Source organism: Dipteris shenzhenensis, chromosome 1 (genome assembly GCF_047967505.1).
Source record: "Dipteris shenzhenensis isolate YYH24624 ecotype China chromosome 1, Dip_SZ_1.0, whole genome shotgun sequence".
Taxonomy (NCBI): Eukaryota; Viridiplantae; Streptophyta; class Polypodiopsida; order Gleicheniales; family Dipteridaceae; genus Dipteris; species Dipteris shenzhenensis.
In genome coordinates this window covers 59,013,120-59,036,831 of record NC_141596.1, presented here as the reverse complement: position 1 = coordinate 59,036,831, position 23,712 = coordinate 59,013,120, and the positions used below count along the sequence as shown (strand labels likewise).

Genomic DNA, 23,712 nt, shown 5'->3' with positions numbered 1-23,712 from the left:
TCCATGATAATATGAGAACCTGTAGCTGCTCAACACGGGCCCACTCTGTATCCGACAAGTCTGGCCCCCAACAAGGGCTGCCGTACATCCTCGCTGGGCGAGCCAAGGAGTCAAAAAGCAACCCCTTGGTGCATGGATCCTGAAAGTGTGAGCGGAAGCACTGCCTCTCTAGCCTGGCCAATGAGGCATACCCTCTACTCAAGCGTGCCTGCATCGCGAGTCTCATAGTGAAGCTCGGTCCGGAGAAGATAACCCCAAGATAAGTGTATGATGAAACTATCTCAACAGATGACCTCGCAAATGTAAACTTCTCCTGACGCATGATGGCTCGAGATGTATTGAAGATCATGACCTTGGTTTTACCCACGTTGACCTTCAAATCATGAGACTCACAAAAGGACTGTAGTGCATCTAGGTGTGTCTAAAGCCCCTCTGCTGAGGAAGACAAGAGAGCCACGTCATCTGCATAGAGCAAAATCTAGATCAGCGTGCCCGCAAGAGAGCAACCTACACCCCCTTGTGTCTGCATCACTGTCTCAAGCTCGTCAATGTAGAGGCCAAACAAGGTAGGCGACAAAGGACACCCTTGTTTGACCCCAATGGTACTCATAATCTCGTCTGTCCACCCGGATCCTACTCGAACTTTGCCAGAAACTCTCTCGTAAAGTGCCATGACAGCCCAAATAATCTCCTGGTCATAACCCAAGTCCTGTAGGCGTCGTATGAGGCCGGCTCTCGGGACCGTGTCAAATGCCTTGCGGAATTTCACAAAGCAACAATAAACCCTCTGCTTCCGTGACCTCGCCTCCTCGATGATACATCTGAGCGTGAGAATGTGGTCCATGGTTCCATGATCACGCCGGAATCCGGCCTGTCCTGCTCCTCTAAGTCCTCGACACTCTGCAAGTCTGCTAACCTCGGAGTCAAGTACTGATGCATAAATCTTGGACATGACATGTCCAATCATAATGGTCCTGTAGTTCTCCGGGCTCATGGGATCCCCTGCCTTGTGGATGGGTGAGATAGTGTTGAAGGTCCAAGTGTGTGGAAATCCCAAATAAACCGCTTCATTAAAAAGGTTTACTAAGATAACGGTAGCAGGTTAATCCCGTATGCAATGAGCTCAGTGCATAGCCCCTCATGATCCTTCGCTCGGCCATTATGAAGTTTCATTACGGCATCCTTTACCCCTCCTCTAGTGAAGTGGGTGCAGGATGTGAAACGAGGCATGTGTGAGAGGATAGGGACTGGCTGATTTGGGATGTCATAAAGTGTGCGTGCATAATCAAACCAGATCTGGGTGTCAGTGAGTGGCGGACCGTCCTTCTAGAAATCTCCGCCAGAAGTCCTTAGAGTTATTACTAAACAAAATGTTCAGTAGCTCCTCCTCGTTTCGACGAACGAAGTCTAGTTTCTTTCTCCGTACCAATCTACGGTATTCACGTAGCGTATCTGGTGCGCTTGGAAGACTGTTTTTGGTTTCAAATCTGAGTTGACAGCGTAAGGCCTTACACTCATCATCGTACCAACTATTACAGGGTACGGTTCCAGGGGGTGGTGGGCAGGTGGAGCGGGTGGTGTGGGGAAAAGCGTGAATGGCAGCCTCGTGTAGTGAGCGGGTGACAAGGGCAACACGATCCTCTAAAAGGAGTATGAAGTCAATATAAGCCAGAGTGATCCCGATCAAAGCGTATATCGTGGTAGGTGGAGTAAGCACTGAGTGGGGTGGAAGGTGCTGTGCGAAGGGAGGTGGAGATGCGAAAGAAAAGGTATGTATGATCAGCCCCTAGGAGGAGAGGTGCTACAGTGAAGTTAGTAATGTGAGATGTGAAGACACGGGATCCCATGATGTAATCAACGACACTGGGGCCCCCCCCATGTGGAAAGCATGTGAAACCACCTGAAGCGGGCCATCTGTCAAGACCATTATAGATAATGAGATCATGTATCCTACCTAGGTCTAATAGGGCCTGCCCATAAGATGAGAATGGACCTCGCCTGTCAGCCGAAACCCGTAGCATACCTGCCTCCTCAAGGTCAACATCTGCCAGTAGAGTGGAATCATCTCTGAAGTCAAGAAGTGGTACCTGACGGGCCCTTGTCCTCGCGTTGAAGTCCCCCACTAGGACTTCTCCGCGGCTAGAAAAGTCAACGATGGACTGATAAAGGGCAACAAATGGGGATGTCTCATCATCACCTCGAATATCTCTGGCAAAGTGTGAGGTCTCCAGGGGGAAGTAGCAAACTGCGACAAACAGATCCTGGAAAAGCAGAAGCACAAGCAATGATGGAAGCCTGCCATGAAGATATCTATGGAGGCCATTTTGCATACGAGAGTACAACCAGGAAGTTCCTGGCAGCAGGATACTTTTGGCCTAATACGCATAAAGATATTCAAGCATAGTACCTACAGATTATGTTACCAGGTGGGGCTGAAGCTAAAGCGGTGGTGAATTATAGTGCTAAGTAAGTGGCCAACTTCCTAGTAGAAAACGTTTGCACACGGTTTGGATGCCCTCTTGAGATAGTAACAGATCCATGGCCCCTGCGTTCAGAGGGGAGATTTTGTAGATCTTGCTATCTGAAATTTCAGTTAAGCACAGATTTTCTTCAGTGTTCTATCCATAGTGTAATGGATTGGTGGAAAAGACCAACGGGACACTATGCAACATCATTCCAAAAATGACTAAGAAGAGTACACTCTGCAACAATAGTGTAATACACTCTGCAACAATAGTGTAATGGATTGGTGGAAAAGAGCAGCGTGACACTATGCAACATTATTAAACTGACTAAGAAGAGTACAAATGAATAGGAAAAATGGTTGCCTACAGCTTTATGGGCCTATCATAAGCTATCTTGCCAATTGAATTAGAATTACCAATTTTGAGGATGGCAGTGGAGCATGACACAGATGTGGCAAAGGTATGTGCAACTAAACTCTTTATTTTGGAAAAGCTGGATGAACGAAGGCAGGAAGCCATAATTTCAAGTGAAGCACGAGATTTGGTCTGATAGCCGGCTTGATCATCCGCTCGACAAGAAGTTTTTGGTAAGATGGAAAGGGCCTTATGCAATCTTGAAGGCCTAGGCAAAATGGAACATATGATTTGAAGGAGCTTAATGGAAAGGTACTCGGGGAACAGATAACGGATTCCGCCTTAAGACGTTTAGGCGAGGCGAGACATATAAATGAGAATGCTGAAAGTACTGCCAGACAAATGAAGAGATGAATAACTTGTGTTGTGTCGTATGCAAGGGCCTTTTGGGGGGGGGGGGTGTAATATTTGAACAAGCTAAGGTCTTAAGTAAATGAGATAGAGGAAATGTCTAGAGGATAGGGGAATTGGAAATTTCTCTGGACAGAACGTGGATGGTCAAGACGAAGACACGGTATGGATTTGGGTGGATACTGTGTATGTACAGTTTTGGGCCTGGAGTAGAAATACGAGGCTTGATGAAATTGTATCTCTCTCCCTCTTTCACCCTTGGTTGCATCCCACAAATGAAATGTGAAGCACAAGTGACAACACTAACCAATAAATCTGTTGTCACTAACACAACAGGGATTACTGAAACATCAAAAACTGGATTCCATGGATGCAAGATTGGAAGCTCACCAAAGTCCAAAAATATTTCCAACTCCATCTTCACGTACCACTAATCCAGCAGAATTCATCAGATTCTTAATGTACCTGCGGAATAAATTACAATGGTGACACATCATACCCCTGGTCAAAATCATACTTTGGAGTACTCTAATGAGTTAAAGACAATGAACAATACAGCTGTTTTTATGTTACTATTGGGGATCGGGTGCAGTTAAAAACTTATCTTTATTTTCAGACATTATGAGGATAGGGATAGCGATAGAGCTCTTGCTCCTTCTCTTGTCATATAGCTGAAATCGCAATAATACAAAGGATTTTTGAATGAGCCAATAAAGGCCTTGTATGATCGAGTTGTCATTTGCTCTAGCAGAATATTGTATTGCAAATAGAAGCATACCATAAAAATGGAAAAAATGTAGAATGATGTTGCGTCTTTATTCCTCTCCCTTCCAACTGGAGCATATGCACTACACTCCTCGCCCCCCTCTCTCACCTAGAAGCCCATGCTGCTCCCAATCTTCCCTCTTTTGCTGCTCCATCTCTCTCCCCACTGCCCGGCTCCGTAATAGCCTATACACAATCCTACGCCCTCACCTCCCCTTGATCTGCATAGACCCTCCCTGCTCCTACCATCCCCTCCATCTTCTTCCCAGTGTGGCATGTTCCCTCCGCGCCACTCCTATCATTTCCGAGCCTATTCTGCTACCTTTTCACCTCCCAGGCCCGTCCCTTCCTCAGCCCCGACCTCCCTTTCTCCAGATCCTTTCTACCCCTTCACTCATAACCCTTGATACTTCACCCTTCGCCTCTTCTCTTTGTTAGTTGTGCAGCTGTTTGTTGGTGCTATGCCCTTTGTCTCTTCTTTCTTTTCATTATCTTTAATTTTCTCCTCTTTTCTCTTCCCTGTTGTTGACACTTAGCCCTGGTATGGCCTTGTAGGCTAGTTAGGATGCTTAGTGTCCTATTGGGACACCTAGTATACAAAGGATATTTTAGTCCTAAGTTGAGTTTGGTTGACTTTGGGCCTTAGATTGGCCATCTCTTGTACTTTCTCATTATCCATTTGTGAGTACACTTCCATTCCTCAGCTTGTTGTCTCCTCCTTGCATTCTAGCTTCCTTTCATTGCTCCCCACATCCAACAATGCTATCAAAGCAGGATTTCTTCCTCCTACCTATCTCGTCCCGTCCTACGACTACAACCCAACTCACTCCTCTCAAGGAGGTAAACGTTGCAGGTGAAGACAAGAGCCGACCTAATGCGTGGTGAAGTAAGGGTGGGAGTGGCTTCTATTTTTATGCGTCAAGCATTAGTCCGGAGTAGGGAGTTTTAGCACAGTTGCAGTAGCTCAAAAGAAGCCCATCGCTTGAGTGTAGCACGTCCAACCATGAAGTATTCAGTTTGCAGCTCAGCACCTCGTCCAAGTACTATAGATTGCCGTATAGTTTGTATGGTGCCGTACAAGTCAACTCCATTTTGCTATATAGATCTGATGTTCATCGCCATTGTCACGTAGCTATAGTCAACCCAGGTCGTCCGTACATCCCTGCACTTATACAACACCTAGTCGCCAATGTACGCTGAAGTAGCTCGCTGGTGAAGCTTGTTGAGGGTGTCAGATTTGTCCATTGCTCAAGCGCCGCCACCATTCGTGCAACCATTGACTGCTGTACAGTTCATCGCCCATCCTGTACGGATGATTGTCAATTCGTACACGTCTGCCATACGTTTTTTGTACTGTCCGTACAATACTAGCTTTTGGGACAATTCCAGCATTTTGGTCCCAAAGCAGCTACAATGACTTTGGGATTGCCAGAACTTTCAAAAATTGACAGACATAGCTTGCAGATTTGCAATTTTATTGTCTGGTATAGTTGAAATTTGGGCTTTTCTTGAATTTCCCTCTTTTTGGTGCAATCTCCCTCAAAATTGGGAAATTGGGCCTTTTGATCAATTTGTAGTCAAATTGCATTTTCAGGGTAAAATTCTGCATTTACCCTGTATTTGGCACATTTGCACTCTCAAAATTTGGGGCTTTTAGCCGTTCTTGGAATTGACCCTTGTGCCTTTGGGGTTCTTTCACAGGTACACAGAGTGCAAACTGCAACTTTTGTGCCCTTGATTTAGTAGCTGGACAGCATTTACTTCGCCGGACATTTGCAGGGGACAGATTAGTGCATTTGGCTCAGTGTTTGAGCAACCCATTTTGCATTTACATTGGCAAGCATTTGCCATCATTTTTTGGTTTGACATTTGCAGCTTGCAATCAGATATCTGGGCAGCCAGCTCACTGCAGTGATAGCCTTGAGGCTTTGACATTTGCAAGGCACTTTCCTTTTTTGGGGATTTTTATTTGCGATCACCCACAAATGACTTGTTAAAGAAAGATTTCTGCTTAAGAGAAGCTTGATGGTACCAAATATCCCATGTGGTCGGACTTGGTGCACCACATGTTGGTATCCAGGAATTTCGAGGGTTTCAATGGTAGGTGTGCATTTTCATGTGCTTCCTGGAGCCCTCAACATGAATAACAATCCTTCACTGCATTTTCTAAGGCATTATGTTCGCATCTTCTAGTTTTTCTTGCCCTGCCTCAATGGTCTGTATTCACAAACCTCTCATTATTGCTTCAGCTTTTGCATTACCAGCCTATCTTCTCCCCCGCTCCGCCACACCCCAAAACAAAGGCTTCCACCTATTTTTCTGTGACTACCCAAGGCTGCCTCCTCCTTTGCTGGCACACTAAAATTTTAAAAGAAGGGATTAGTTATTCTACCATGGTGCTTCTTTATCATCTTCATGAGATTGCTTAGTATCCCTTCGTGCTCTATTTGCCTTAGGAGCCACTTGCAATGTGACAAGGATAGGCAAGGCCCACCAAGTTAAAGATAGACAAAGCCAACCAAGTGCCTCTACAAGAACCCATGTAGTAAGTAACCATCAGAACAAGGTATCGGCATCAAAACTTAATCATGCCATTTGTATTACCAATACAGCTACAATGTTTAACAAATGATGAATGGTAAACTCATCCACCATGCAAATATAACTGGCTCTCTTGTGGTCTTTTCTTGATAGAATCCTAGTACAAAGCAAACAGGTCAAATCATGGAGAGACCTTAGTCCAATATTCCTGCTCTTTGAAGGAAAATGTGAGTTTTAAATCAAAATTGACTTCCATCTTGTTGTATTACGTGTCATAAATTGTGATAGATCACATCGAAACAAAGATTGTGGCAGAAAGCCTACACTTGTAATGTCACTCAACATTGTTCTCAGGATTTACCCACCGCATCCAATTATATTAAATGCTTGAATTATATGATCACTTTATCTATTCCTACGCATTTTTAACTCAACCCTTGAGGCTACTTCCTAAATAACATTTTTCTGTTTTTATATTTCCCTATTAACCCTTGCAATTCCAAACCCATATAAATAGATTGTGTTAGCACTTCAACCAAAAGTCATAATAGCATCAACATGGTATAATAGGTGCAAGATCCAACAAGGGCCTGTATTGTTTTCAAGCAATACCCACAACGAACCACGATTGGAGGCGAGCAACATCAGCTCATGCTCTCATTAGCAAATGAAGATGCAACGCTCTGCTGCTCTATCGACATATGTCACCGGAGCAATAGTCCATACTAGTTCCAAGAGTGTGTAGAATCTCTAGCCAAATATGTGAAAAACTATCACTGTGCTGACCCTAATCAGCTCCAATGGCAGTTTGCAGAGGACTTCACAGATAACTGAGACACTTGAGTCACTCACAGATAGGTGAAGTCGCAGTCCAGTCGTATGGATTGACCCCATACGTTAACAATTCTATTCTCGCAGAAACCACAAGAACCATGAACTCTTCTCAAGACTACAGAACTGTAGCTCAAAGTTTGCAGATTGCATATCTGAGATGAAAGGTTACTTTCTTGCTAAATTCACAAATTTGAAACAGCTTTTTTTAATTGAGATGGATGCTCTTGACTTCCATTGCTACCTAGAAAGGTCTTTGGTGACTCTGGGCAAACAAAAATTCTGATGCTTTTGCCATGGACGGGGGGGACAATCAGGAAGGGACACGAACTTGCATGAAGGAAGAGAACAATTGACATGTGATGAGCACACTAGCAAAGAACAAACAACCACAGCTTTAAGGAACAGCCAGGCTTGAAAACTAGATCGGCAAGGACAAATAACTTACCTTTCAAAAAAAGCATACACAGAGTACCAAACCCATTGAATCTTTGGAAAGCAAAAAGTGAGAATATTTGGGCTGCCACCAATAAAAGGAACATTTCATGTGCAAGTTACAGTAAGCACAAAAGAGCAGTATAGCAGGGAAAAGCTTTGATGAAGCATCAATGTCTTGTGTTTTCCTTGGCATAAAATGACTCATCGCCAATGTGCTTGTGGAGAAAAGGGCATTCCATCATTGCCAATAGTACGTTGAGTTCAAGAAATACCTTCGAGCAGCAATATCTGCTTCAGTATATAAAATCCGCGTCACAGATGGGGCTGGTGAATCAGAGAATTTTGCAAGCTCATCAATCTGAAAGAGTTCATCACTAGATCAATACAAACGAATAAACTGTGAACTTGAATTGTGGCACCAAATTCTACAAGCTCTAAACAAGACCTTGAAGAATCCACCTCTGCTCTCCTTTTCTCTAAAACTTGTCTTTTCAAATTGGAAGCTACATGCCCCCGATAGCCATCTTGTAGATACTGAAAATTCGTTTGTTCAAATCAAACATCTACATGCAGAGATATTAAAAGAAAGAATATGCCATGAATGGAACCTCAACCTTGCAAACAATTGCACTGCTGCTTAAAATGAGGCACTATTTCCTTTTTCACCTTTGCACCAGTTCCTTAGTGCAAGTCTATGTTAGAGAATTTCAAACACAATATTCTCACACCATAAGAGTGTGCTATTTGGGCACCAATATCAAGTACACAAAAAAAACTATAAAAAATACCTCTTGTAAATCTCTAATGGGGGGACCTCAACATTGAACTTGTCCACACATCAAGAGGCACTTTATGCTTTTTTTTCCCAGAGAAAAGAACTTTCTATTTATGCTTGAAAAACAACCATACAAATCAGCAATCCTTTAGGCGCTGACCATGCGCAACAGACAGATAAACCGGCTGTCAAAAAGGCCAGCTTGTTTCCATAGAACCCAGCTCATTGCCTAGGGAATCTTTGGAACATAAGCCTTCCAAAAATGCTCACGCCTTTCGGCAAGTCGCTCTAGATCTTGACGTACCATGCTCCCAAATGGCGCACAAGGTGTAGATGATATCATGTCAGACGGTGACAAGAGTGGCTGCCAGTGGAACATGGTGCTCATCCATCAATAGGCTGCATTGTGCAACCCAACTGTTCCACGCGATAATGCTGCCTCTCCCAAAGACAGTCCTCCGGAGAGGTAAGAGGATGATGCTGAGAATGTGGAGTTGCCTCGTGGAGCTCAATCCTGAGGATGCTCTGTCCATGCATCCTGTAAGCTGGAGAGACCTCGTCGACGGAGAAGGCATGACCCCCTTCTGTCAACCGGCTGCCATGCCCCACTTGAAGTCCCTCTGAATCCTTTGCAACCAAGCCACGATCCGGATAGATCCCAGCCAAATCCTCTATGTTGTAAGTCAGCTCCACAGGCAGCGGTGGCACCATCCATCCACATGCATCTGCTCTAGCCACAAGCATGGAAAAGAACTAAGAGAGCTTCCGTGGCCGTCAACTCCATAAATGTGCCAAAAATCTGGAAATGACTGCCTGAGAAAGTTGCTGCTCAACCCAATGCCTCTCTCTCTCTCACGCGGATCCAAGCCATCGCCTCCATCTGTAAGCACCACCACATACGTGTCGTGTAAGAAGAGAAAGCCACCTCCCCAACACACTCAGAGTGGCATACTCTGGACAGCCAAAACCACTCTCCCGGATCCCACTAGACCTCATGCAAGGGACAGCCCTCCTAAATCCAAAGACGCCAACATGGTGCATCCTGCTCCGAAATGTATGGTTGGTCAATGGGTCGCTCCTTGCCCAAAAGGCCCACTAGTCTGATCCTTTGCCACTTGAGCAAGTTGAGTCCCCCATCCATCTCTAGGTCTCCAACAAACGTTGGCTATAGGAGCCCTCCTAGCCCCTCTCTAGAAACTAGGCACAGTCCCAATGCCTAAACTGGATCCGCATAGGTGCCCTTAAAGAACTGATCTGCCCATCAACAGGCTAAAAACATGCGAAGTCTTGCCCACCAGCACTTTGGGATGGCTACATCGATCTCTCTCATCCACGAGCCTGCCACACGAAGATGAAAGATAACTCCCAACTGTACCTTTGTCTCCATGGGGAGTCCCCTTCAAGTCCCCTTCTCCGTGGGGAGTCCCTTCTACAAACTAGGCGCGGAGGCAGTGCCTAAATTGGATCCGCATAGGTGCCCCTGTCCTAGAGAACTGATCTTCCGACAAGCTAAAAACATGTGAAGTCTTGCTCACCAGGACTCTGGGATGGCTACATCGATCTCTCTCATCCACGGGTCTATCCCACGAAGATGAAAGATAACTCCCAACTGTACCTCTGTCTCCGTGGGGAGTCCCCTTCAAGCCCCAAAAGAACTAGCTAGGTTGATGTCTCAATGAGCCCAACCTATTTGAGTCTAATGGTTGAGCATGAGACCCTCCTGATCCCAAACCTTCATAAGTCAAATAAGCGGTTGGCACCGAACTCCTCCCTTCAAATGAGGACCACCACCCGTTGCCAAACCCTATGAAAACTCCTTAGTCAATGGAAAGCCCTTCCTAGTAAAGGGGGACTCAGAGAAAATCCACCGATGAGATTGATGCCATTGGGCTAACGGTGTGTGGGGTGTTCCTAAGAAGCCCTCACTGAAGAAAAAGCTTCTAGGGTTCCGCACCTAGAAGAGGCACTTTATGCTACACTATTGTAGATAGAACCATGACTTTATAATTGGATTGAATGTAAATCTTTCCTTACATCAAGACATTTATTATAGCATGGACACACTTGGTACCTTCATGTACAAAGTAGGCTACACAATACATATATAAGAGAAATGGTCTTCTAATACCAAGTGGGGATTTTCCCACCAAAATCCACCAATCCAAAACGCTTAATAAGTCTTCCTGTTCACCGTCCCTGTCAAGCTCCCTCTGTCCACCGATTAGTCAAGGTCTTCCGATTGCCACAATCAGCCAAGATCCCTGTCCACTGATAAATTGAGAGATTACCTTGCTCCATCTCTAGCATCATAAATGTAGCTGGTCATGTTTCAATTCATTAATTCCCTATCCTCCCAGGGTTCACCTTCTCTAGAACACCTTGAAAATGCAAACAGGAGCTCCAAAACTGGTCGAGAATGCCTCCAAATAGGTCAAGAATCTACAACCAATGCGCGAGACTCACCAAGACACTCCGAAGTGCAAAAACAGGTCAACAATGTGAAAGGAGACAATTGCTTGGAATACCAAAGTAGAACTCAACACAATGCCCCAAAGAGTGTGGGCTTCATTACATTATGGGTCCAAAGTAGATGTAACACAATCTCTCGTGGATGACATAAGTAGGGCCGAACAAGCAATACACCTAGCAGCAGCAGTTAGTTTCACTTCACAACAAAGTGCCCAATTTAGAGCTTTGACATAATCATATGTACAAACAGAGATATATTGAACCCAAAAAACTTATCGTGAAGTTTTCTTGATTGTTACATAAATTTTGGACTTGGATCCACGCATGTTTTCTATATTAGGATGCCAAAATCACAATTAATAGGACCCTGTAATATGGACGCACGTTCTCTATACTATGAATGCTACATTTCACAGTTGAATACATATTTTTATCACAGTTTTCTTGACTAAGTGAATTATTGCCAGCAGCTTCTGTATTCAAGGATCGACTGAAGGGCAACTACGCGTGCGTGCATGTTTCGGTCGAGAGCTGGTCACACGTATGGAGGTTCGAAAGAAAAGATGGTAGTACACATTTTTGTTCTTTGAGAATCGACAACAGTCAAATCAGCTTGGGATCCTCGTGGCATTCTTTGTACATTCCAGAACCTCACAGCGACAAAAATAACGAGTTCTCCGACTGTGGTTACACTCAAAAATTACGCTAGCGGCTCACCTGCTGGTGCAAACGCGCGGCATCCACGACAAGAGAGTTCGTTCCAACGCTGCAAAAAGCGACATCCTGTGAAAACCCGGGGTGGGCGATTTCTTCGGTTGACGATGTGCATGAAACTCCGAAGCTGCTGGGATGCAATATCAGAATCCCAAGCAGATTGACACAGAGCCTCCACATGATTGATTTGATAACTGCAAAACCCAGAAGCTCACTGATCACGATTCTTGAGCACAGTCAGTCTAAGTGATTGATTGCATCAAAGCCCAGTAACTAACTAGTCATGATTCTTCAATGTGTGTGAGTCTACTAATATGGAGAGAGACGGAGTGTGCCATCTGGCAAACAGCTTGCCTATGTGGCAAGAATCTCCTTGAGCCTAGTGGAGCTTTCACTGGGTGGCCACTCCCCGTGGACCGGAAAACCTCAAAAAAATGGAGCACAAAGCTCGCTGGTAGCAGCCTACTAGTGACCCCTGCAGGACTCCCGAGAAGAGAATTTATGGGTGCTAGGGGGTGCCTAAGCTGAAGTGGACGAGCGTTTCTGTCTGGAGAACTCCAAATTTCAAGGCACGGGTTGAGTGATAATTCCATCGGGACTCGTTGGAATGGTGTTACGCCGGTCCATGGGGACTGACTCTTACACACTGCCTAGTGCCTCCCAAAGTGAGCAAAGGCAATAGGCAGGGTGTGATTACACACCAAGTGGACACAATATCAATAGAGAGACAAACATTTTTTACAACCTTGCTTGAAGGTCTACATGGTATACATTGAGCTGCAAGGATTGAACTGTCGTGGGTTCAATACTGCACCCACCTTTTTGTGCCTCAAATGAGACCTTTACACATGGCGGATGCCCCTTCCCCAACTTGGGCAAGCACCAATGTGTAATCGCCCTTATGTCATGCAGGGGGAAAAGAAGGGAATCTTTCGAATGTTTTTCCTCCCCAGAGCATATGTTGTGCAAAATGGACCGTGGGAAAAGAGAGGAAAGAGAGCGAAAATAGCATTTCCCTTATGTTTGCATGAAATGGACCATGGGAAATAGAGGGGACATAACGGTGATCAGAGGGAATAGCACTCCATGCTCTAGACCTCATGGTGCTTTTCCCTCTACCCTTGAGAAACATTGATGTGACACTTCTCTACTATTATTGTGGCATATTCGTGGCAGTGCTCTCTTATATTCCCTTGGATCATGATGTCATTGCACTAAGGGAAAAACATCCAAAATATTCCCCCTCCATGACATAAGACCCTTAGCTACCCCTTCAAAATTGCCATTTTTAAAACGTTGGAAGATTGTAGGCACTTTCTCTTTACCTTCCAAGAAACACAATAGGATGCAATCATACACTCAAACATTCTGGTTGCTCGTCAAATTTGAGGCCAAGCTAGGGAACTTGTTGTGCCTCTTTTCTTTTGGTGAGCCCAAATTTGAAACCAAGTTCTCAACCCATTGTGCAAATGGGTGGATGAATGCTCAAAGGAAAGTTTCATTGGTCACATATTTCCATTACCCTTACCATTGTAACAAGTTTACCTACTACAGCAATTGGGTCATATGAGATGATGTTGCACTATATGACTTGCAAAGCACAAAGAGAAATGAAAAAGAGTAGCTCAATCCATATTAAAAGGTGCCTTGGCAATGTTGCAAGCAGCATAGACGTGTTGTGCGATTAGTGGAATTCCAAGACTCCATGAACATATATAATTTAGTGGTGGAAAAATTCATTAAATTTACTTACTGTTTTCTTTACCCAACTATTGTAGTAGAGTTGTTGTTGGTGTCTGAGTTTGCAAGATTGTTGTGGATAATTTCCTTCTTGTGACCAAGCTCCATAGGAGAGTTTTTCTCAAAATAAAAGGCTAGTATCAACCATTTTCCAAATACACAGACATATCACCTTTCAAGTGTTATGATGTGCGACTTGTAGTTTGAGTGTTTTTTCTTTCATTTGGATTGAAGCTAAGCATGGGTAGATGATGATCTATTGTTAGGGAGACTTCTAGGATTATTGCGAACACTTCATTATGTTTGGCACTATTCTTAGAGTTTGTTCATGGCTATCTCTCATTTGTGATCCATGTTTGTCCAGGGCTTTTATATGTGTACCTTTGATTGTCCATTCCACCTTGTAGTACCTATGAATTCTGGGCCAATAAGGAGGTGCTTCCTTTATAGGATCATGTATATCTCCATCCCACATGTTTGATGCAGTACTATATCAAACTACTTTAGATATGCCCTGAAGGAAGCTAATGCTATGAGGTACTCTTTGACAACAGTTCTTTGACTAACTTTGCCTGCTCCAATTGACTTGTGACTCCAATTTAATCATAATGGCTTGAGTGATTTTCTTTTGGAATATGTTCGTGGGAATTCCATCCTTCTCTTGACTTCATGGCTAGTATTTCTTCCAAAGTTGTTGATGGGATTATTAGGTAATAGTATTCTTTTTGTTTATTATGCATGATGTCTAATGCAAGTGTGTTCTTAACCTAGGGGATAGGTAAGAGGTGGAATCGAGTACAAAATTAAAGAATATGGGAGGTGGTATGACAATGCAAAATGGAGAAAGAGCATGACAAATGGCTTGAATTACTTGATAGTTCTATCCTATCAAGAAATGGAAGAAAAAAAGTAAGAATGGATGTTGAGAGTCTTTGATTCATTGGAAGTGCCGAGATGAGCAAAGAGGCATGGAAGAAATAGTGGTTAGCTTGGATTTTAGGAAAGGCAAGGAGTATGGTGCCCATTCAGGGCGATCGGTGAGGAGAGTGGTAAGCTAGGGGATATTGGATTTGAGCTAGACCATATATTCTTCAAACAAGCTTTTTTCTATTTTGGCAAGCATCATCAACTTCAAGATTAGATGTGACTTGGAATTGAAACTAGGGATGATGATGATGGAATTTGTAATAAAGGCACTTGTCTAGCTACTATTCTCGAAGAGGATGACTTCCCATAAGACATTAATAGATTATCACTACATCTTGTTTCATGCAGACGACTACATGAATTGAGAGACAAAACATATTTTTTTCTATCTTCATACATCTGTTGAAATAGATGTAGGAGAGGTTTTTTTTTCCACCAGTCTATTCCAATTGAGAGTGGGCAATGCATATAACATTCTTAGTTGCAACCATCTCCATTGAATTTGGGCTCATCCTGCAAAATGACCATCTCTTTTAAGGAATTCAACAAGATCTTGGTACAATGTTGTGGACCTTTATAATAATAGATATTTTACTGGCTCCTCTAGGTTTTCATTGTTTTGATTTAATAGATGAAGTTTTATTTTTTAGAGTATTGCTTCCAGACATTGCAGCTCCGTGTATTTCTCCCTATACTTACCATATGTGGAGGTATAGGCAAGTTTAAGACTCTTGAGTGCTGAGCTACTTTGGTTGTGTAAGAAATTGATCATCCAGTGCTAATAGTTGCATTAACATCTGGTCTTGAGCATTGACTTTTGTGTTGGCATTTACGAGCTATTCCTTTGATGCTATACATTCATGCACTAGTTCATGAACTTGAGGTTTGCAATCTTTGAGATTTCTTTGCAACTCTATAATTTCTTTTAATATTGCATCTATTCATCTTCTTTCTATATCAATATTTCTTGGGATTGTTTTTTATGGTCATTACAAGGGACATGAAGTCAATAGATTGAATCTTTGTTTTTCAAGGCATCTAAAAGCTATAGTTGGTTTTTCTATAAGGTTCACTGTTATTTGTACTATACTATTCTTTATTTTTTATAGAGCATTTTGTGTAAGGTTTGTTGCTACATGTGCTCTCACATGCTTTCTTTGAGCCTTACAATTTGTGTCTCTACTTGATGAAATATTGTTTGGGGTGATGGAATCATTTACCTTCCATTTCACATCATCGCTCTTCTGATGCCATACTAGCAAAGAATTTTAACATTTGTTGCTATTGACTACTATGTTTTTATATGATATGAAATTTTAGGTTGCTTTGTGTGTATTAATTATATAGCTAGATCCTCTATTTTGAATGTCAGTTTACTATAGAATTTCATCAGTTTTGTTATGATGTGTTAGTGGAAAATGTAGGTCCAATGACATTCTTGACTAGCTCAACTTGATAGGGTGCACTATCTGGTCCACTAGTTAGCTCCATGTGAAATATGGCTACCTCCTACATTTTTCCCTAATGTCATACTATGGTGGCAATTAATTTAGTTGTATCATTTTTCTTTGAAACTCCTCATTTTCAACTTTAGTAGTCTATACTTCATTTACTTAACCACTTTCCAATTTACTCTCATTGAGTAGGTTGGGATTCTATTTCCCAATAGGAGATAATAAGAGAGCATCAAAGTACTATAAACCTTGTAGTGAGGCTCGTATCATTGTTTTCTCTTGCTGGATCTCAAAGTCAATGATGGTTGCCAACACATGGGAAATGTAGCTCTCACCATTATGGGTGCTTGATGTAACATTTGCTTAGAACCATGGAGATATTCCTAACCTAAACTTCTATCTTTTGTGTACTAAAAGAGTGTCACTAATTTTGTACTCTCTTGTGGTTCAAAGAGGGTGGCCAAGAACACATCAAGAGGGGTGGGAATGGGTAGAGAGAGGGTACAAGAATGGATTGAGAGAGGAATAGAGGAGGACAAAGGGTTTTTGCAATGGAGTGGGTGAGAGGGGAGAACAAAAAAGAATAGAGGGAGGGAAAAGGGAGAGGGTGAGAAGAAGCATTGAAACAAAAAGGGGAAGAGGGATGAAAGAGGGAACAAAAAAAAGAGTGAACAAAAATGAGGGAGGAATGGAAGGGGGGGGGGGGGGGGGGAGAGAGAATGGAAGGAAAAGAAGAGGGACTGGAAGAGGGTAGGAGGAGAAAATGGAAAATGGAGGGAAAGTGATAGAAAATGGGATGGAAGGAGAAAAATGAATGGAAAAAGAGGAAAAAGAGAAGGGAGAGGGTATGCCTTGAGTCAGATGCTTGATAGAAAAGTGGAGGTGGAGGTGAAGAAGAGGTGGATGGAAATTGGAGGTAGGTCAAGGATTTTAGACTCTCTCTCCCTAGCACAAAGTGTAGGCATTCTCTCTCCAGCACAAAATGTAGGTCAAGGATTTTACTCTTTCTCCTTCCAACATAAAGTGTCGGTTAAGGGCTTTAGTCAATGAGGAGCCATTTTTAGAAGACCACATTGGACCACATACATTGATTGACGTTAGCTCTCTACCATGGGTTTCATGCTAGCGCAACATCAATCATCAGTCATTGTCAGAGCCTCTCTCTATACGAGACCCTCTAACCCGTTCTCAACTACCTGGTGGAATTCCTCAAACAACATATAGAGGACCTAGGCAAAAATACTATGTACTCCATGGATTTAAATATTTAGTATTTTTTCTTGTGTTTGTATTTTTATTGGGTGTGATGCCTACTTAGTGGCTCCATCCATTTAGCTCATTGTATCTAGTTTTTTCAATCTCATAGACCCTTTAATTTTTTAAGACTTTAATAAACTTTATTTCTCTCTCTCTAGATCATGATTTTGCAGGTATGTTTAGATCTTTTCTAGAGAGTGTTTTGGGTATTCCTATCCTATTAGATCCATCAAATCTACTTTCAAGCTCAAGTTATTGCCACTACTCTTAACACACAATGATCTCATATTTTCTACTCTCGACTCTACTTTTGATCCTTATTGCCACATGGTTAACAATGGTCAAGATATCATGTGATTTCTAATCGATACTATTGAGGATAGCAATCTCAACATCATTTTCTTAAAGATAAAGTATACACAAAAGAGTGGTTGAAAGAAGGCAATCAAGGTGCCATGAAGCCTAAACCCTAAATAACGCTATGCATTAAAGGTCATTTTTTGTTCACCTCCTCTCTCACCTAACCTCTTCCCGCTCGCATGTGTCTATGCGTGTGTGAGAAAAGGAGGGGGAGACTCAACAAAAAGCTACAAAGCTCAAATACAACAAAGACAAAGCATAAGATGCAAAAGATAGTGGATAGAACATGCAAGTAGCATTAACACAAATGAATGAACAAATAGTAAAAAGGCATATTGCAAAACACTCTACACAAGTATTAATCTAGCTAGCAAGCAAATACAAGTTGGCAGAATGTTTGATTAAAATGACTCATATGAGCAAAAAATGTAATAGAAAAACATGTAATAACCAAGAGTAAGGCTTATCATAAGCTTTGACACACAGGCAATTAGGTGCTAACCAATTTTGGAAGACATAAAATACAACAATAAAAGTCAACAAAACCAAACAAGAGGAGCTGGCATATTGTAGTATAAGAAAATTCATAATAATGGATATTTATGTCCAATAGCATCTCAAGAAGTGTAGAGCCATTTTTGGGTCAAGATTACACTAAGACAAGGTAAGTAACAAAAAAATTCAATAGCCATTCACACAATTTACACTAATCAAGACAATAAAAAATTATGCAAAAATGAGACAATTGCCATAAACGTTAATAATTTATTAACATAACAATATCAAACCTTAATATGCCAAACACAAAGTAGAAAAGATCACAAATCAATGCAGAGACAATGCAAATAATTAGGATTGGATTGACCTATAAAATGTAGAGAAAAGTCTAGTTGAGATACCAAACCATGTGTTTGGCAAGTATTTTCTTCCTTAAGAAATGTTAATATATGATGAAATATGGTAGACATCATATTAGAGGTACACACATACCCATCAAGGGCAAGTTGTAATGAAGATTGAAACACCACACACAAAGGCATCACTAACAAATAAGAAAATCATGCTATAACAAGAATTAATTCAAGTAATAATTGCAAAGAACAATCCCATCATAAAATCAGGTGAACTACAATCATCTTATGATTATGACATTGATCTTAAGGGAAGGTCCATAAGTCTTGCATGCCAAAATTAATAAAATTAGATGTTCTTCATTGGCACTATATGAAAGGCTCCACTTCTCCAAATAAATTTGGTCTTTATTCTTAGCTTCTTGTTCCCTAAATTTTGATATATCTAGACTGTAAAATTAATTGGAGATTTGGCATAAAACTTTTTCTCAAGGCTATGGAGATTTTTATCTACAAATTAAAAACTTAATATTAGGAATAATTATAAAAGTACATCAAAACCATACTTGAAGGAACGATTGAGAATACTGATGGGAGTGACAAAGGCATCACACCCAAATATCATTGTCATTTATTTTTTTATATCCTTATTTTGAATGTCTCTACTAGTAAAGTGTGTGAGGGAGTTTTACTCTCCCCCCAAAGCACACACACATGAGAGAAAAAGGACATAAGGTGAAAGAAGAGGTGACCATGTGCTGTTATGGATAAATTTGACCAAGGTAAAAGGCATAAATATATGTGTGTGCTTGTATGTGTGGCAATAGTATAATACAATATGGTGTGCGTAGGGCCCGGGATTGAGGTGGTGGAGCATGACCATGTGCCACCCTTCCATGTAAGAGGACCTATAAGGTGTGTTGTGTATAATCCATGGTAGTAGTATTATAAAATGTTAAGGTGGCATGGTTCCTCCATGTGCCACCCCTCCACCTAGGTGGTCCCATGCCTGCATTTTGTGAGACATGGCCCAAGGACTATGGGAGAAGTAATATAAAATAGGTGGAGATGGATATTATATTGAATTATTCCCTCCATGTAGGATAGGCCCATGTGGGGGGGGTGTAGATAGTCCAAGAGTGCAAGTTAAATAATGGGGAAAGTAGGATGAGGTGGCAAGGCTCATTGTGCCAACCCTCCACTTGTCCTCCTAGATGTTTGAACGTATTATAAAATTGGGAAGAGACCAAGGGAGTATCGACCAAGGGAGTATCTTAGACTTGGGATATGGGGTTTGATTTATGTGGAAAAATGAGGCAAAGGGTTGTCGCGTACAATTGAGAGTGCATATCCTCCTAGCCCACATGGGAGCTTCCTCCACACACACCATGCGTGTGGGAGGATGCATTTATTGGGAGAGACCCCCTCTCTTGGTTATAAAAGGAGGGGGCTATTCCTTAGTACTTTGATTTCCCCCATCCTTCCTTTCAAATAAGGCATGACTCTCTTCCCTTAATGTCTCCATCTCTACATTCCACCTCCCATCATGTACATGCTTCTCTTCCTCTTCTCCCTTCCCCCCTGTGCCATAGTCCCCCTCTTCCTTCCCACCCCTCTTAATCCCTTTTCCCCACCCATGTTAACGCTTCTCCCCTCACGTTCCCTTTTCCTCTATGGCCCTCGAGCATCGCGTCAAACCTCATGCCTTGATTTCTTTTCTAGTTAATAGAAATGGTGTGTCTGCTGGGATATGAAGTCTCCTCGGCAGTGGCATACAATCCGTCCATCAACAGTTGTTACTCCTATGACTGTGTGTGGTTCTGCGGCATCTTCTATGCGCAGTTCTCTATTCTCGTGCTTCCAATTTGTGACATCTGCTCTCGGTTGTCTATCCTTGCGGTTGCAAAACTTCTCTGTTTCTATGCGTCTTCTGGTTGCGGGCACATTACGCGTCTTTTGGATTCCTGGCGCACGTCTTTTGGTCACAACCTCTGTGCGTTGTGCCGTGTGACTTTTGGTCACGGTCGCTGCGTGTTGCGTGTCTTTTGGTCGCGGCTCGTGGTCTCTCCACATTTTCAAAAAAAAATCTGTATTAGACCTTGTGGCCACCTGCACTCTTACTCTTCTTCTTCTTCTCTTCTCCTCTCCTCTCCTTTTATTAAGGAGTAGGAATTGAACCCAAGACCTCCCCATTCACAAAAGGAAGACTTACCAATGGGCTAGCAAATAGGAAGTGATGAAAATGTAATGATATTGCTTATATGTTAAAATCTCATGAACTGTAACTCTCTAACTGTGGGGAGTTTCCTCTTGCTAGTAAAAAGCAAAAGTACTTCACTTCATGTGCTCTATTCATATCTCATACTAGATTGCAGATTTTGAATTTTTTTCAAGGACGCACGCCACACGAGGAGGGTGGATATTTGTCACTTCTCGACAAGTTCAAGGATTTGGTGCTTGGTCCTCCGCTCATTACAGCTACCAATTGGCGAGATCTCTTTCTGGATCTTCATGTCGATCTTCAACAACTGATTGTACAAGGCATTGCTCGAGGAGATGACGGGTGGGATGATATACCGTGGATGGTTCAAGGTGAAGAACTAGTGATACACTGGAAGGGCTTTGATTCCAATTCTACTCATTGTGCGGTGATCAAGCTACTTGTTGCATCGGAGGTAATTAAAAGGGTGACATTCTTCCAAGGGTGAGATGATCCACAAGCTTGGGGTGAAATTTGGTGCATCTAATTATTAATTCCTATGGATAAGCTCGTCTTGAATGATTTCTTCTCGACCTCACTACAAAGGTTTCTAGGGCTCGGCTATGGTTCGTGATGTTTCGAACAAGGAATCCCTTTGTACTTATCAACCCTTTGCGCCACATTTTAAGCTTCATGTTGTAATTCTTTTTGGTCGAAAGATAAACTATTAATAAAGGATAGTGAGTTTGTTTGGTGTTGAACGTCTTACTCAAGTATTAAATTCTCCCAACCCTCTCCTTCTACCTACCTTGGACTACTGGGAAACCTGGGATGTCCAGATTTTAGTTTTGGTTAAATGACATATTGGATCCTTCAATTTGACGGAGCATACAAACCTTCGACTAAGGCTGCTGGTGTGGGCGTGAAGCTCACTTCACTAGGGGGTGAGATGTATTGTTATAGCAAGTCTGCACCTGCAAGTACTTGCAACCAAGCTGAGTAGTCGGCATGGGCTACAAAAGGCGCAAGAACATCACATCAAGCAACTTGAGGTGCGAGGAGACTCTCAACTCGTGTGTGAACAAGTTAGTGGAAGGTGGAAGGTGCAGAGCGAAGGCTTGGTTCCACGACATCAACAAGCATTGGAACTTTGCAAACAATTTGAAGAGGTAAAAATTCAGCATATCCCTCGAGCTCAAAATTTAGTTGTTGATTTCTTGGCACGTGAAGCTTGTACTTCAATCACGCATGAAATGAGTGGAAGCACTGCCCCAACAGAGCCGCAAGCCATGAATGCGGGTGATCATTTGTAAAGAATGCAAAGGTTGTGGTCATCATGAAACTTAGTGTTGTGCATATTTGATATGAGTTTACCGACTTCGGAACATCATCAGAAAGGTCCTTAAGGACATTGCTCAAAAGAAGGATGCCAAATCACACACCCCTTGAAGAAATAGCATGGCGACTATAAGAACTGGAAGAAGCTGAAGGTGATGTGCAAGCTCTCCAACTGTTGACATTTGTCATGGCATTCTCGTTTGCCTTGATGAACAACCTCATGCGGCGCCGTGTCTCTAACTTTCACCTGTAAAGATGGATGCAATATCATGCCTTGACCAATAAGGTTTTGTCCTTTTAAGATTGTCTATGAGCTATTCTATGCTAAAGATTCTTGCCGTATAGCATTTCACATTACACCAATCACATCCTACCCTGCCTATGCGTGCTTTGTGGATGTATCTTCACCTGATTTTCTGTTCAAGCTACCTCTTTCCGTTGTTTGCCAATAGATAAGCCTCATTTTGCCTCTCTCTTTTCCATTTTCCAAGCATGGCTGACATTCTCGTGTTCTGTGGTCGGGTTGAAGAAAATCCAAATGAGTATCTTGTGGCCTTCAAGCGCCATTGTGTTTCTCTCAACTTTCTTACTGAAGGTAGATGGTTGTTGGTTCTTCCCACATTTCTAGATGGTTTGACTCAAGTGTGGTACGAGAAGTAGGCCAAAGACATTCACCAAAGTTGGCCGAGGTTGATAGCAGCTATAATCGAGTATTTTGGCAAGGAAGAGGAGCTGAAGAATGTGTACCTGCAGGTGGCAAACCTGAAGCACTCAGAAGGTGAGATGGCGCATCGATATGTGGATCGAGTGGCTGTGCTCTTGGACCGTTTAATTGCCACGCAGGAGGACAATGCCAGATTTTGAGTTGGAATGACTCAGCATGTGCTGGGCTACCTTGTAGCAGGAGCAAGTGATGAATTCTGCCTCAAGCTTAAATGGGAGAATCTAAAAACCATGGTGCTAGCACATGAGATTGCTCAAAAGTTTGACAAAGTTCAATCTGACCCCGCTTCAAAGAAGACGGTTGCCCCTCCGCAACCCCCTCAATTCTTGCAACAACAACCTGGGGGGTTCAACTCAGGGGCATACCCCCACGCCCCATCAGGGATGTACCCATTGTCTCCACCTGAAATGTATGGTCCTCCCTTAGATTCTTACCCTCAACAAGGTGTATATCCTCACCCTCCGCCTAGAAGATTTCCCCAGCCTTGCCCACGAGCCCCCCTCCTTCCTACTCCCATGGCCCCTCCTGCTAAAGAACCCGTAGTCAAAGACCTAGCAAAGGCCCTGAATGATCTTCGACTTGAGGTGGTAGGCATCAAAAATCAAGCCAATCGCCATCCAAGAGAACGTGCCAATGTTGTGTGTAGCGCCACTAGAAGGGTCATTATCGCACCGAATGTCCCAATATTCCAAGGGTGAATCTTCTAACACCGAGGATTCTAACATAGAGGGCCTTGACCTCGGGAAGAGAAGTTAAACCACCTCGGACCCCTCTCCAAACCGTGGACCAGGCCGCCCCAAGAAGAAGGTGTCCTTCTCAAAGCCCTCAGATGCTGAGATGGCAGACCCACCAATAGAGAAGACTAAAAGATCTCGCATGAGTAAGTGGTCACCTTTGGATTTTCCTATTGGCTTAGGGCAAGAAGACTATTCGCTCATTCAGGACCTTGCTCATTAGTCTTTGAGCATCACGCTTCCTCAACTAATAGCATTAAGCCCTAAGGTGAGATGTGAGCTGTAGCAAGGGCTCTCAACAAGGAGGAGCAAGAAAAAGGAAAAGGTACGAGAGATTTCTTCTCTCTTTGAAGACATTGATCGG

At 42.8% G+C, this 23,712-nt stretch overlaps 1 protein-coding gene across 2 annotated transcripts in view; it reads right to left on the bottom strand.

Moving 5' to 3' along the window:
• The window catches only part of UAH (ureidoglycolate amidohydrolase), an 81,392-nt gene extending 69,365 nt beyond the window's left edge, over window positions 1-12,027 (bottom strand). The window contains exons 1-3 of one of the 2 annotated variants that reach the window (XM_087383241.1): window positions 11,767-12,027; window positions 8,078-8,163; window positions 3,621-3,695 (exon numbers count right to left, since the gene is read on the bottom strand). In XM_087383241.1, the coding sequence (XP_087239367.1) occupies window positions 3,621-3,695; window positions 8,078-8,163; window positions 11,767-11,943 (338 nt within the window). In that variant the 5' untranslated portion in view covers window positions 11,944-12,027. The remainder of the gene's footprint in view (window positions 1-3,620; window positions 3,696-8,077; window positions 8,164-11,766) is intronic. The other variant, XM_087383247.1, reaches the window with a different exon arrangement.
• Between the last annotated feature and the right edge of the window lie 11,685 nt (window positions 12,028-23,712).